General features: G+C 39.4%; 1 protein-coding gene across 1 annotated transcript in view; it reads right to left on the reverse strand.

The window, feature by feature from the left end:
- The window catches only part of LOC127618631 (uncharacterized), a 342,725-nt gene extending 331,733 nt beyond the window's left edge, over nucleotides 1-10,992 (reverse strand). Inside the window, 2 exon segments of the mRNA XM_052091204.1 lie at nucleotides 10,116-10,752; nucleotides 10,849-10,992. Coding sequence (XP_051947164.1) covers nucleotides 10,116-10,752; nucleotides 10,849-10,947 — 736 coding nt within the window. The 5' untranslated portion in view covers nucleotides 10,948-10,992.
- Between the last annotated feature and the right edge of the window lie 3,106 nt (nucleotides 10,993-14,098).

Below are 14,098 nucleotides of genomic sequence, written 5' to 3' on the forward strand. Positions count from 1 at the left end.
TAAACACATTTTAAACGTAATACAACTTTTTTTGTCATCTCAGTTTTCCATTAAAGATTAATAATCTTTCTACTCTTTTAAATACACATATGGGGTATCAGAACAGACACGTCATATCACAGCATTTACAACTGCCCGAGGGAGGGGAGGGGGCGGAGGGAAAGGTCAAATGTACAGCAATTAAACCATAAATCAGGGCCATAAATCATTTTTTGTCACAACGTACATAATACCTACTACTTCCCTGTGAAATGTTCTCTGACAGCAAACACAGTGAGTTTGCATGTTTTTTCATGAAGATCAATGATATTATGATGGCCATCATCTTCGTCCTCATACTGCACTGAGGCAGCACCCACCACAACAACTGAATAAATTAGTCACTATGGGTGGGTTGCACCAACAAATATTAATCTTAAATGTATATTAAGTCAAGGTTTATCTGATAATTCTGTTTCTGTTACTTTAAACCTTGTTTAAAAATAATCAGGGTTACATTTTAACCATCGATTTGATCCTGATTTATATTTCACAATAAATCTGATTTAACTTTAATCCTGTTGCTTGAATACATTCTCTCATTTAAATCTGTTAGGGATTAACTTTAAACTAGCAGCTGAGGTGGTTTAAATCAAATTAACCTACAATTAAACATGAAAGACATGGTAAACAAACAGTGGATGTGCCATCAGCCATTTATCATAGAATTTGTTTATTATGGTACAAAATGTTGGGCCATTAAATACTTTCATCTTGGTGGTGGCACGATAACCTGCTTCCCCATCCTATACTTGTGGGGAAACAGGACATAGATGAGCCTCTCGTGGAGAAGCAAGTGAAGAGTGTAATTTCGGCATTTAAGGTGAACGGTTGCAAGCAACAGATTGCGATTCCTCCGCTCCTCTCTTATACTCATTTCAGTCGGCAGCCAGGGCTGTTAATTTGTGGCACTGATGAGAGGAGGCTGGTCAATACGAGACCCGTGTGGTCCTTTTTTCTTAAAATATGATGCAATATTTTAAACCTTGTGACATTGTACACACTGCTGTGATGTTTTCCTAACCTCACTGATCTGCCCTGTGTTCAAATCTACAGCTACAGTGCATATAAAATGTCTAAACACCCCTGTTAAAATGCCAGGTTTTTGTGATGTAAAAGAATGAGACAAAGATAAATCATGTCAAAACTTTTTCCACTTTTAATGTGACCTATAATGTGAATAATTCAATTGAAAAACAAACTGAAATCTTTGTGGGGGGAAAAAAACCTTACAATAAACTGGTTGCATAAGTGTGCACACCCTCTTATAACTGAGGATGTGGCTGCATTCAGAATGAAACAATCACATTCAAACTCATGTTAAATAGAAGTCATTACACACCTGCCATCATTTAAAGTGACTATGATTAATCACAAATAAAGTTCAGCTGTTCAAGTAGGATTTTCCTGACATTTTCTTAGATGCATTTCAGAGCAAAAGCCATTGTCCGCAGAGAGCTTTCAAAGCATCAGAGGGATCTCATTGTTGAAAGATATCAGTCAGGAGAAGGGTACAAATAATTTCCAAAGCATTTGATATACCATGGAACACAGTGAAGACAGTCAACATCAAGTGGAGAAAATATGGCACAACAGAGACATTACCAAGATCTGGACATCCTTCCAAAATTGATGAAAAGACGAGAAGAAAACTGGCCAGGGAGGCTTCCAAGAGGCCTACAGCAACATTAAAGGAACTGCAGGAATTTCTGGCAAGTACTGGCTTTGTGCAACATGTGACAACAGTCTCCCGTATTCTTCATATGAATGGGCTATGGGGTAGGGTGGCAAGACGGAAGCCTTATCTTACAAAGAAAAACATCCAAGCCTGGCTGAAGTTAGCAAAAACAAACATCAAGTTTCCCAAAAGCACGTGGGAAAATGTGTTATGCTCTGATGAAACCAAGGTTGAACTTTTTGGCCATAATTCCAAAAGGTATGTTTGGCGCAAAAACAACACTGCACATCACCCAAAGGACACCATACATTTACATTTATGCATTTGGCAGACGCTTTTATCCAAAGCGACTTACAGTGCACTTATTACAGGGACAATCCCCCTGGAGCAACCTGGAGTTAAGTGCCTTGCTCAAGGACACAATGGTGGTGGCTGTGGGGATCGAACCAGTGACCTTCTGATTACCAGTTATGTGCTTTAGCCCACTACACCACCACCACTCCATACCCACAGTGAAGCATGGTGGTGGCAGCATCATGCTTTGGGGCTGTTTTTCTTCAGCTGGAAAAGGGGCCTTAGTCAGGGTGGAGGGAATTATGAACAGTTCCAAATACCAGGCAATTTTGGCACAAAACCTTCAGGCTCCGTTAGAAAGCTGAAGTTCACCTTTCAGCACGATAACAACCCAAAGCACACATCCAAATCCAAAAAAGCATGGCTTCAACAGAAGAAGATTAACATTTTGGAATGGCCCAGCTAGAGTCCAGACTTGAATCCAATTGAACATCTGTGGGGTGATCTGAAGAGGGCTGTGCACAGGAGATGTCCTCGCAATCTGACAGATTTGGAGCGCTTTTGCAAAGAAGAGTGGGCAAATATTGCCACGTATAATAAAAATATCTAACTGAATCAGACATGAAATGAGCATTTTAGGATTTATTAGCTGGCAGCCCTGCTGTCATGGAAACGAATCAGTCTCTGTAGTTATGTCATGGAGTTTTGAACACTGATTTTATATGTCCTCAATCAATAATGGCAACCTCATTGAAGAAATGTCATACTACGATGTGTATCGAAAGTTTACGTTTGGTGAACTCTGAACTGCGAAACAGACTCAAACAACAGACACAACTGACTCAGAGGTGTATTCATTCATATGGTGAAACCAATAATTGCTCCGACACTCGAATCCTATTTGCTTGCACTAGTTCAGTCTTTACAGGCATGAAAAATCAGTTCTCCAGTATGAATTCTCTCACGTGTTTTCAGGTTGTGTGACTGAGTGAAACTCTTTTCACAGTTTGAGCACTTGTACGGTTTTTCTCCAGTATGAATTCTCTCATGTGTTTTCAGGTCTTGTGACCAAGTGAATCTCTTTTCACAGTGTGAGCACTTGTAAGGTTTTTCTCCAGTATGAATTCTCTCATGTGTTTTCAGGTCTTGTGACCAAGTGAAACTCTTTTCACAGTGTGAGCACTTGTAAGGTTTTTCTCCAGTATGAATTCTCTCGTGTGTTTTCAGTTCATGTGAATGAGTGAAACTCTTTCCACAGCGTGAGCACTTGTAAGGTTTTTCTCCAGTATGAATTATTTTGTGTGTTTTCAGTTGTTGTGACCGAGTGAAACTCTTTTCACAGTGTGAGCACTTGTAAGGTTTTTCTCCAGTATGAATTTTCTCATGTGTTTTCAGGTTTTGTGACTGAGTGAAACTCTTTCCACAGTGTGAGCACTTGTAAGGTTTTTCTCCAGTATGAATTTTCTCATGAGTTTTCAGGTTTTGTGACTTAGTGAAACTTTTTTCACAGTGTGAGCACTTGTAAGGTTTTTCTCCAGTATGAATTCTCTCATGTGTTTTCAGGTGTTCTGACTGATTGAAACTCTTGCCACAGTGTGAGCACTGGTAAGGCGTTTCTCCAGTATGGATTCTCTCATGAGTTTTCAGGTGATATGACAGACTGAAACTCTTTTCACAGTGTGAACACTTGTAAGGTTTTTCTCCAGTATGGATTTTCTCGTGTGTTTTCAGGTTTTGTGACTGATTGAAACTCTTTTCACAGTGTGAGCACTTGTAAGGTTTTTCTCCAGTATGGATTTTTTCGTGTGTTTTCAGGTTTTGTGACTGAGTGAATCTCTTTTCACAGTGTGAGCACTTGTAAGGCGTTTCTCCAGTATGGATTTTCTCATGTGATTTCTGGTCTTGTAACCGAGTGAAACGCTTTTCACAGTGTGAGCACTTGTAAGGTTTTTCTCCAGTATGAACTCTCTTGTGTCTTTTCAGGTTTTGTGACTGTGTGAAACTCTTTCCACAGTGCGAGCATTTGTAAGGTTTCTCTCCAGTATGAATTCTCTCATGTGTTTTCAGGTTTATTGACTGTGTGAAACTTTTTCCACAGTGCGAGCACTTGTAAGGTTTTTCTCCAGCATGAATTATTTGGTGCTGTTTCATGCTGCCGGCTGTAGTAAAGGTCTTCCCACATTCAAAGCACATATGAGCACCCACACAGGTATGTATTTTCTGGTGCTTTTTCAAATAGGACAGGTGTGTAAAACGGTTTCCACAAAAAGAACACTTGTAAGGGTTCTCGTCTGTGTGAGTTTTCATGTGTTTTCTTAGGCTTGAATTCAAAACAAATGTTTTATCACACTTTTCACATTTAAATGGTCTCTCTCCAGAATGACAGCGGAGATGACCTTTGAGACAAACTGTATATGCAAAACATTTCCCACACTGATGGCACGTGTACGGTTTCTCTCCATTATGAACGTTCATGTGTTTATTAAACCGGCTTTTATTTGTGAAACTCTTTTCACAGTGTGAGCACTTGTAAGGTTTTTCTCCAGTATGAATTCTCTCATGTTTTTTCAGGTTTATTGACTGTGTGAAACTTTTTCCACACTGTGAGCAGGTGAAAGTATTTTTGGCTGCTCTTCTTTTATGCTTTTCTGGTGTTAAATTCTTCTTAGTCTTTGAGCAAATCAAAGATTTTTCTCCAGTTATAAAATCATGATGTTTCTGACACTGAAGTTTGTTCTCCATGTTATTCAGTTCTTGACATTTCTCCTTCACTTCCATCAGCTCTACAATAAACACAGTAAATAGACAAAAATCAATTCAAGATGTAGAAACTTAAAATAAATCATATTGAACCTTAATTCAATATCAGAAAACAACAAACACCCAGTATTAATTTGTGTTTGCTGTGCAAGCTTTATTTATTTCTACTGTTTATTCCACCAACTGCATTTATTAATGAATAGTCATCAGGGTTTGATATTAACACCTGCCCACCCTAAAATCAGCAGTAGTGGGTATTTCTTTCCCTCTTACTAGCCACTTTGGCAGGTGATGTTTTCAGGGTTTTCCTGCATTGAATAGTCTGTGAAAGTTGGGCCACTGCCAAAGCAAAATTATTCTATCCATCTCAAGTTCATTGCTCATAAGCACTAAATATGTTGCTCATATTAGATATGCACATCTGCAAGGGTTGAATGAATTATGGTTTTGCGTCAGGAATGCAAACTACTCACCTTTTCGCTAAAGTCTCTCTTTTTTTTTAAAAGCTAAATCTAAAATGGTTACTTACTTGCTGTTATTGGTTCTCTGAGCTGCCAATCTTCATTACCCTGATGACATCATCTCCACTCTCCACCAATGGATGGCGCTTCCTACCCTTTAAAAGCCGGTTGAATTCATGTGTTTGTAGCTTATTCGTTCGATGACCAATTTGCATGTTAGCTCCTGGTTGTGTATATTGTCACTGATTCATTGTGATTCTGCTTGTTCATTTTTGTGTACTGACAAAGTCACTCGTTACCCCATTCGCTGTTTATGTGACTTTTGTTGGTTTTATTCCTATAACTCGCTGCTCTTCTAACCAGAGTTGAAATGTGGACAGGTAAGATGTCACGTGACATACACTATGCATCATGTAGACTCTTATTTGTATTAGACACCCTAAGTTAGGAGTGAGTGCCAACCACTGTACTTACTATGTTTTTGAGATCAGGTAAAACAGTTTAGATATTGGAGTTTCAAACGCTGAAGACCTGTTTTATTTCTTTATTGTGGTTTTGTTTGGTCTGACAACTTAATGAGATTGGAGGGATAAAGAAGTGAGCTAGAACTGTTTTGTTTTGAATCTTTTCTTTGGCTTCACTCTATGTCCCTCTTCCCTCTGGTTTTGTTATTAGTATATTCTTTGTATTATATGTATATACTCTGTACTCATTTATCATTGACTTTTCATTACGGTGATATGAAAAGTATAAATTACTTTTACACCATATACTTACCTGGTTGTTCTGTAATTTCCTCGTTGGGGGCCCGTCCGGGATATTCAAATAAATATCTATTTTAAGACACATGTCCTGGAAGGATTTTTTTGTGTGTGGTAAATTTCAATTTCGTTGGCCTAGGGTTGTGTTAAAAGCATGTCTATGTGAGCCAGTGTTATAGTGTGGATTGTGGTTAACAGTGAAGGCTCTGTTTAATTTACAAAGCTTTATTAGTAGTCCCTCAGAAGAACAGATCAATCTGTGTAGGAAGCAGGATCTGTTGTTAATAGCAGAACACTATCACATTCAGGTTGGGAGGCAGGCTCTTAAGAAAGACATCAAGAGCATAATTCTGCAGAGGTTAGTAGAGCTTAACGTTCTCTCTTTATCTGGAGCTAGTGGGGAGTACACTGGCGGAGATGTAGAGCTACCTGGTGCTGGCATGGAGCATTCCAGTTTTAGGGATGATGTGGACAAACGGGAGGATAGAGCAGGTGCCGAGGCTGATGCCAAAGCCAGCTTACCGCCCTTTAAACAATTTTCCAGGGTCACGAGAGAGGGGGGCGCGACAAAGTCCATCTTGCTCGTTAACAGTATGAGGCACAGGAAAAAACGTGGACGTGCCAGGCTGAATTAGAGCTGCGTTGAGAGAAATGCAGGCTCGAGATCTAAGCTGATAAGCAGGTGAAGCTGCGACCGCTTGAGTTAGAGGCAGAGAAGGTTGTTGCTGGCTCAGTTGTGCAGCCTATCCGAGGTCAGGTCTCTGATGTACCTCCGTTAGGTGATGTGTCTTCTGTCTCCTTTGATGTGATCGAACATATTGCATTGGTGCCACAATTTAGAGTATCAGAGGTAGATTCATATTTTGGTGCGTTTGAGCGCATCGCTTCAGCTCTTCATCGGCTGAAGGATGTTTGGTCTCTTTTGCTATAGTGCAATTAATAGGACAAGCTCAAGAGGTATGTACTACTCTCTCTTTGGAGGAGAGTTTGAAATAGTATTCAGTGAAATCTGCTATTCTCCGTGCTTATGAGCTGGTTCCCAAAGCATACCGACGGAGGATTCGAAGTCATAAAAAAAATACTAACCAGACTTTGGTTAGTACTATTATCTGAGGAGTTTGTTAACACATAAAATGTTTTCACTTCAACACGTGGAGAGAAGTTTCTAGCTGTTTCTTCTGTCACAGTTCACTCATCCCAAGTCCAGTGTTCCCATCCTAAAGTAGTTTGGGAATGTTTCTATTGTAATAAACGGGGACATGTCATTTTGGATTGTTCTACTTTAAAACGCAAACACCAACCACAAATCAAAAGCAATTATTGCACTATTACACTAGAACTAATTTGTTGTTCCTTCCTCTTATAGTCAACATGTGTTGTGTTTTGCCCAAGATCATTAGCTGTCTGGTCATTTGGGAGTTACAAATACCTACTATAGGATATGGAGGCATTTCCTTTGGCCAGGGTTGAAAAAAAAGATGTTGCCCAGTACGGTCATACCTGTCAATTTGTAGGGAATCAAAATCAGGGGATTCCCCCTGTGCCACTCTCTCCTATTTCTGTGATTGGGGAACCTTTTGAACACATACTAGTGGATTGTGTTGGTCTGTTGCCCAAGACCAGATCGGGAAATCAGTTTTTGCTTACTATGATGTGTGTGGCTACTAGATTCCTCAGGCAATTCCTTAACAAAAAAGGGATTTTATAGGGATTGGGATGAGGGAGTTCCCTTGGTTCTGTTTGCTGTGTGCGAAACAGTAAAAGACTTTTTGGGATTTAGTCCAGCAGAACGTGTGTATGGTCATAATGTTAGAGGACCTTTAAAACTCCTAAAAGAACAGATGTTAGAGGTGGAATCAAAACCTGAAACGAATATATTGGAGTATGTTAGCAAGTTTTGAGACCGATTACATACTGCCTGTTCTCTTGCTAAAGAGTCTCTAGCTGCAACGCAGAACGGAATGAAAGCCGGTTTGATTGGAAAGTGGTTGCTCGATCATTTCTGCCTGGTGATAAAGTGCTTGTGCCTGTTCCAGGGTCTGCTCTATCAACTCATTTCTTTGGCCCTTATGTTGTTACAAAGAAAATAAGTGATATGGATTATGTAATTTGTACTCCGGACAGAAAATGCCAGACTCGAGTTTGCCATATCAACATGTTAAAGGTTTAACACACCAGAACTGAAGCTCCAGTAGGAATTACAGAACACCGTGATGCCCGTTATTTCCCCTGTGGCTGTAACTTTGGATGAGGTGTTATCTTCTACGTATTGATGAGGAGGTTGTAGTGCTGCTTCACATTGCGCTAGATTATCAAATTCAGAGACATTGAAAAATCTTCCATCTCATCTTACACATTTATCTGTAGAGCAGAGTTCTGACACTATGCAATGAATCAATGATTCTCTTACTCTTTTCAGTGATGTTCCAATCCAAACCTCAGTTTTGCACCATGACATTAATGTAAACTGTGCCAGTCCTATTAAGCAACATGCTTACAGTGTTAATGTCATAAAGAGGGCTCTTGCAAAACAAGAGGCAAGTTATTTACTGGAAAATGAATACTGGACTAGCCAAAAGCAGCTGAAGTCCTTGGGAGTTCTCCATGCTTGCTTGTTCCCAAACCTGATGGAACATTCGATTCTGCACCGATTACCGTAGGGTGAACGCTGTAACAGTGCCCGATAGTTATCCTATACCTTGCATGAAAGATTGTATAGACAAGGTAGGTTCAACGCATTTGAGTAAATTGAATTTATTAAAGGGGTACTGGCAGGTTCCACTCACTGCCCGTGCTTCGGAAATCTCAGCATTTGTAACACCTGATCATTTTCTCCAATATTATACCATGGATTTGGGTTGCGAAATGTGCCCGCAACATTTCAGCGTCTCAAATATCTTACTAGCAGAGGTACCCAACTGCAGTGCATATTTAGATGATGTTGTATATTCATCAGATTGGGACAAACCTTTGTCTTTTGAGAATGGTGTTTGAAAGATTTGCAGCAGCTTCTCTAACCCTCAATTTAGCAAAATGTGAGTTTGGGCAAGCTACAGTAACATATCTTGTTAAGGAATTTGGTCAGGATCAAGTTCGCCCTGTGGAAGCTAAAGTAACCGCTATTGTTGATTTTCCAACTCCTACAACCCGCCAAGAACTGCGTAGATTCCTAGGGATGGCTGGGAATTATCATACTTTTTGTAGGAACTTCTCTACTGTCGTTCATCCCCTCACAACATTGAGTCCATCTAAATCTTATATTTGGTCAACTGTGTCAACATGCTTTTGACAGTCCAAAAGCCCTTTTGTGTGATATTCCTCTTGACTAATGGTACATGAACAAAGATTGCTTTCCATTGCATGCTCGGACTGCACACACGTATTTATCTGACCCAAGCACCAGCACAGAGAGAGAGACAATTCAGTGCAGCATCTCATGTTCTTGATGAGAAGAGGAACAGTCTCTCCTGCCAGAAAGCGGAGCAACTTTTGTTCTTGAAGAGAAACCTGGCAATTTTACTTGAATAGAAAGCAGTTCAATATGCTGTGTATAGAAATTACATTCAAATTTGTGTAGCCCTGCAAAACTTTGTTCTTCACAGAAGGCTGCATCTGTTGTTTACAGTTTTAGGTTGGTTTTAGTTCCATTACTGCTGTTTTGCACAATAATGTTATATTAAAGTGGTTGCTGGATTGTCCCTCTGCAGACCACTGTCAGTAGGTACTTACCACTGCTGACCAGGAGCACACCACAAGCCGTTTCAGAGCTGCTCTGACCCAGTCATTTGGAGCATAACATTTTGGCCCTTGTCAAATTCACTCAGCACTTTTGCATTCAACACATTGACAACGAGAACTGATTGTTTGCTTACCATCTAAATCTACCCAAACCTTGACATGTGGCATTGCTAGGAGAAGATTAACGTTATTTACTTCAACTGAGTGGTCATAATGTTTTGGCTCATCATTGTACATATCTGTTAACATCTCAGTAAATTAAGTTTAGCGATCCAAATACGTGCAGCACCGCTGGTAAAAATCAGTGCAAAAAACACTGTAAACAACTTGTAAAATGACATTCGATTGACATGAAAATGTAAATCATTAATGGAAGAAACATACCTGAAGAAATATAATCATCATCTCTCTGTTGTTCCTCTGCTGTGTTTTCTTCTTTTATCTCCTCCTGCTTTACTTCGATCTTCACTGGTGTCATCAGCATCTGCTGTTCTCCAGCGTTAAAGACAAAAGCAAGAGACTCTGTGGAGGTTTGATCATCATCATCTTCATTACTCTGTTGTTCCTCTACTTTGATTTCTCCTCTCATCTTCATCAGGTTCCTGCAGTCCAGCAGCTTCACTGAACACATCTTCACTGGTATCTGCAGCATCTGCTGTTCTCCAGCATTACAGACAGAAGTCAGAGACTCTGTGGAGGTTTGATCATCGTCATCATCATCATCATCATAATCGTCATATTCATCACTATGTTGTTCCTCTTCTTTTATCTCCTCCAGCTTCACTTCAATCTCCGCTGGTGTCAGAGACTCTGTGGGGGTTTGATCACCCTGATTACCGTCAGTAGAACAGAGTAAAGTGAGCTGTGAGTCCTGTGTGTCTCTGGATCTCTGTTCAGAGAGTTTGTCCAGCAGTCGCTGTGGTGTGGACTGATCTCTGCCGCTCCACACTGAATCCTGACATTCTGTGGAGGTCCCATCAGTCACACACACTGAAGATTGACAGGAAACCTTTTCCAGCTCCTGACAAACACAACACAATCACATCTGCACCGTTCATCATATCACATCATTTGAAAGCTTACAATCTCAACTTTAAGGATGAAATGAATGTTTAACCTGTAACCTGTCGTCTCTCTCCATCAGTTTTGTCTTCAGTGACGTCACCTCTTTCTTCAGCTGAGAGATTCCTGTGATGAAATTATCAATATCCAGCATGGACAGATCAGTTCCTACTGATTTACAGCAGATCACATCCACCTGCTCTCAAGATGAACATCTAAACACAAAAACATCATCATTATAATGAACTGACATTCATCACTCAAAAATATTATTATAGGATTATAAACAGCTCTGTTAAATAACTTTGTTTCTGATATGGTAGCCTATAAATATAAATGTGTGCTTGGAGTTTGGTTTCATTTCAGCAGGAATATTACAACAGACTTTAACATTTACTCGCCTTCATTTAACTAATTTACAATCAGCCGATGAATTTAACGAGCTCATTTATCACAAATTAAACATGATATTCTCACATTTCTGCTTGTTCCTCCTGAAACTGAATATTTTAAAGTGTATTTAAATAAATTATAAAAAGAAAAAATAATATAGTTAGGCATATATAATTGCCTTTTCTTTACATAATCTTAAATTAGCCTTACCCAGTTCTGTAGATGAAAAAGTCGGCTGAATGACATTCTCAGAATGTTCTTCACTTTTTTCAAGACTATAAACTATCAGAACTATTTGTCCAATGCAAAGTTCACTTTCAGAAAACAAGCTTTAACATTTTAAAATTGAAATATTTTAAAGGTCCCCTGACATGCTTCTTTTTGTAGGCTTTGATATAGGCCTTAGTGGTCCCTAGTACTGTATCTGAAATCTCTTTTACAAAATTCAGCCTTGGTACAGAATTATAGCCACTACAAGCCAACCCATAATGAGCTTTCCTTCAGACGTGCCGTTTCGGTGTCTGTAGCTTTAAATGCTAATGAGGAGGAGAAAGGCGGGGCAAGGTGTAGTGTGGGTGTTTACATTGGATATATTGCAATGGCACTTAGACACGCAGTCGTTCAGATGTTGCGAACGCATCTTTTCACACTCATTCACCCCATTAAGACGATATTAAAGTGTTAATATCTACATCTTTAAAGAAATATCAACAGTAAAACCTTTACCTCTCCTAAAAAAAGAAAGAAAAATTACCTACCTTTCGGAGTTGTTCGCTCGCTGCCGTAGTGATTTCGATGACGTGAAGTGCGAACACCGCAGTGCGTGAGCTGTTATTCAGTGCGTATGAGAACTGTCAGCGCAATGTTTCGCGCGATGGTCGTTTTCCTTCACAGTGGTGGGATTTCTCTTACAAATAGTCTACGTTCAGTCAAAGAGCTGCGAACGCAGTCAATAGCTTTTAGAAATCCATGGTAACCGAGAAAGCCCTCCACAACTTCGCTCTACTGTGACCGAGTAAATGAAATTTATCCATTGATCCTTCTGGGGATTGGATGAAAGAAGTAAAAAAAGACTTCTGTGATCATTTGTGCATTCAATTATTGAGCAACTTTTGTGCTTCGATCGGTCATGATATCTCTCGAGGATAAACTAAAATCGCGCGCGAGCGTTCGTACTTCCTAGCTCGTTTTCTCATTGCCGGGTCAAATTCTCTGGGCGGGCAAAGCAGAGAAGGGGGAGGTAACCTCCCACTATATGACGTCATATAAGGGGAGATTCAAGATCAGCCCATCTGAGATCTCATTTTCTCACAGGCAGAGAAAGATAGCCAAAACTCGGTTTACACCGACTGAAATTTCTAGACACGAGGGGACCAAATACAGGCTAGGAGAACTAATATTAATGTTAAAAAACCTCAGAAAGTGAAAATTTCATGTCAGGGGACCTTTAAATCTAACCATCTTTGCCTCGGATCGCGTTTTCTGAGTTTTCAGGTCGGAACCGGTGGCAAAACTTCTAGGAAAGAAATTAGGGATATCTGGGAGGCGAAAGGTACACAATCAGTGATATACACTCATTTCTGTATGGAAACGGCTTAAGGGCAGATTTATTTCATGATAAACCAAAACTTATGTGACAAAGTGTTTCTTTTTTTCACTATATTGACAAACTCTTTAATACATTGGAACTGTTTTAAAATGGCATAATTTTTAAATAAATTTTTTGTATTATATTAAAGCATTCATTAAATACTTTCTAATATATATATATATGTATGTGTGTGTGTGTGTGTGTGTGTGTGTGTGAGATATTTATTATCTTCCGTCAGCTCCACTGATAAAGTTAGTAACGTTTTCTGCATTAAAACCTTTTCCCCCTCTCTCTGGCCTGACATTGATTAAGTTATGTGTTCCTTTGCAATGAATTTACTACAGTATCCATATTTTAACTGTGATATTAAAAGTGACACCATAGTAATAATACAGGAAAATGAAAACGGTGGTTAATTTTGTGTTATTATGGTTTGACCACAAATATCATAGTTTAACTGGTTACTGTAGTAGTTTAATCATGGTATTTGAAGTAAAACCATAATTGTTGTATCGTAGATACCAAAGGAAAAACTCAGAGAACACGGAAACTTCAGGATGGTCTCTTTTTATTAGGACTCATCTCTGTTGCCAGCAATACACACACAAGCACAAACACTGCGCGTTCTTCTCTGCTTTTAACAGTGCTACAGCCCCCTACTGGACAAAACCAATACCACCCTTAACATACAACATTTCCCCTCCACTTAACTCAGAGGCAATCCTTTCCCAAGACACAAAATCTTCTAGAACAATATAGTCAATTTTTTTTTTTTTTTTTTTTTTCACAATTCATAATTCAATAGGTTCTAATGTTCTTCTTGATGACACCATTTCTTTATGTCACAAAGTCTTTAAGATAAGCTGGTGGTTTCCTCTCTCTTAATGAATGTCGTAGACAACCAGAGGATGCACTCTCAGGCTCATTTCTATCTGCAGTTTGAGTCAATTCAGGCATTCTTTGAGTACTGGGTGAATCTGGCAATTGATTTCTTTGACATCCAGATTTCAAACTCTCAGGCTCCCAGTTATCTGAAGATTCGAGTGTTGACGCCGTACTGAGTGATTCAGGCATTTTAATAGCAGCATCCATTGACACAACATCAGAATCATAAGGTTCACCCAGGGCCGCTTGAAAGTCTTTAGTCAGTATCTCTTTTTGTTGTCGACTGAATAATTGATCCACATGACGTCGCACTATTTGGGTACTTCCTATTGCTACTTTATAGGATACAGGTCCTGTGATTTCCTGAATTACTCCCTGCACCCATTTTGGTCCATACCCAAAGTTCCTAGTGTACACCGTATCTCCTACTTCAAAA

The sequence above is a fragment of the Xyrauchen texanus genome, chromosome 25 (genome assembly GCF_025860055.1).
Source record: "Xyrauchen texanus isolate HMW12.3.18 chromosome 25, RBS_HiC_50CHRs, whole genome shotgun sequence".
NCBI lineage: Eukaryota > Metazoa > Chordata > Actinopteri > Cypriniformes > Catostomidae > Xyrauchen > Xyrauchen texanus.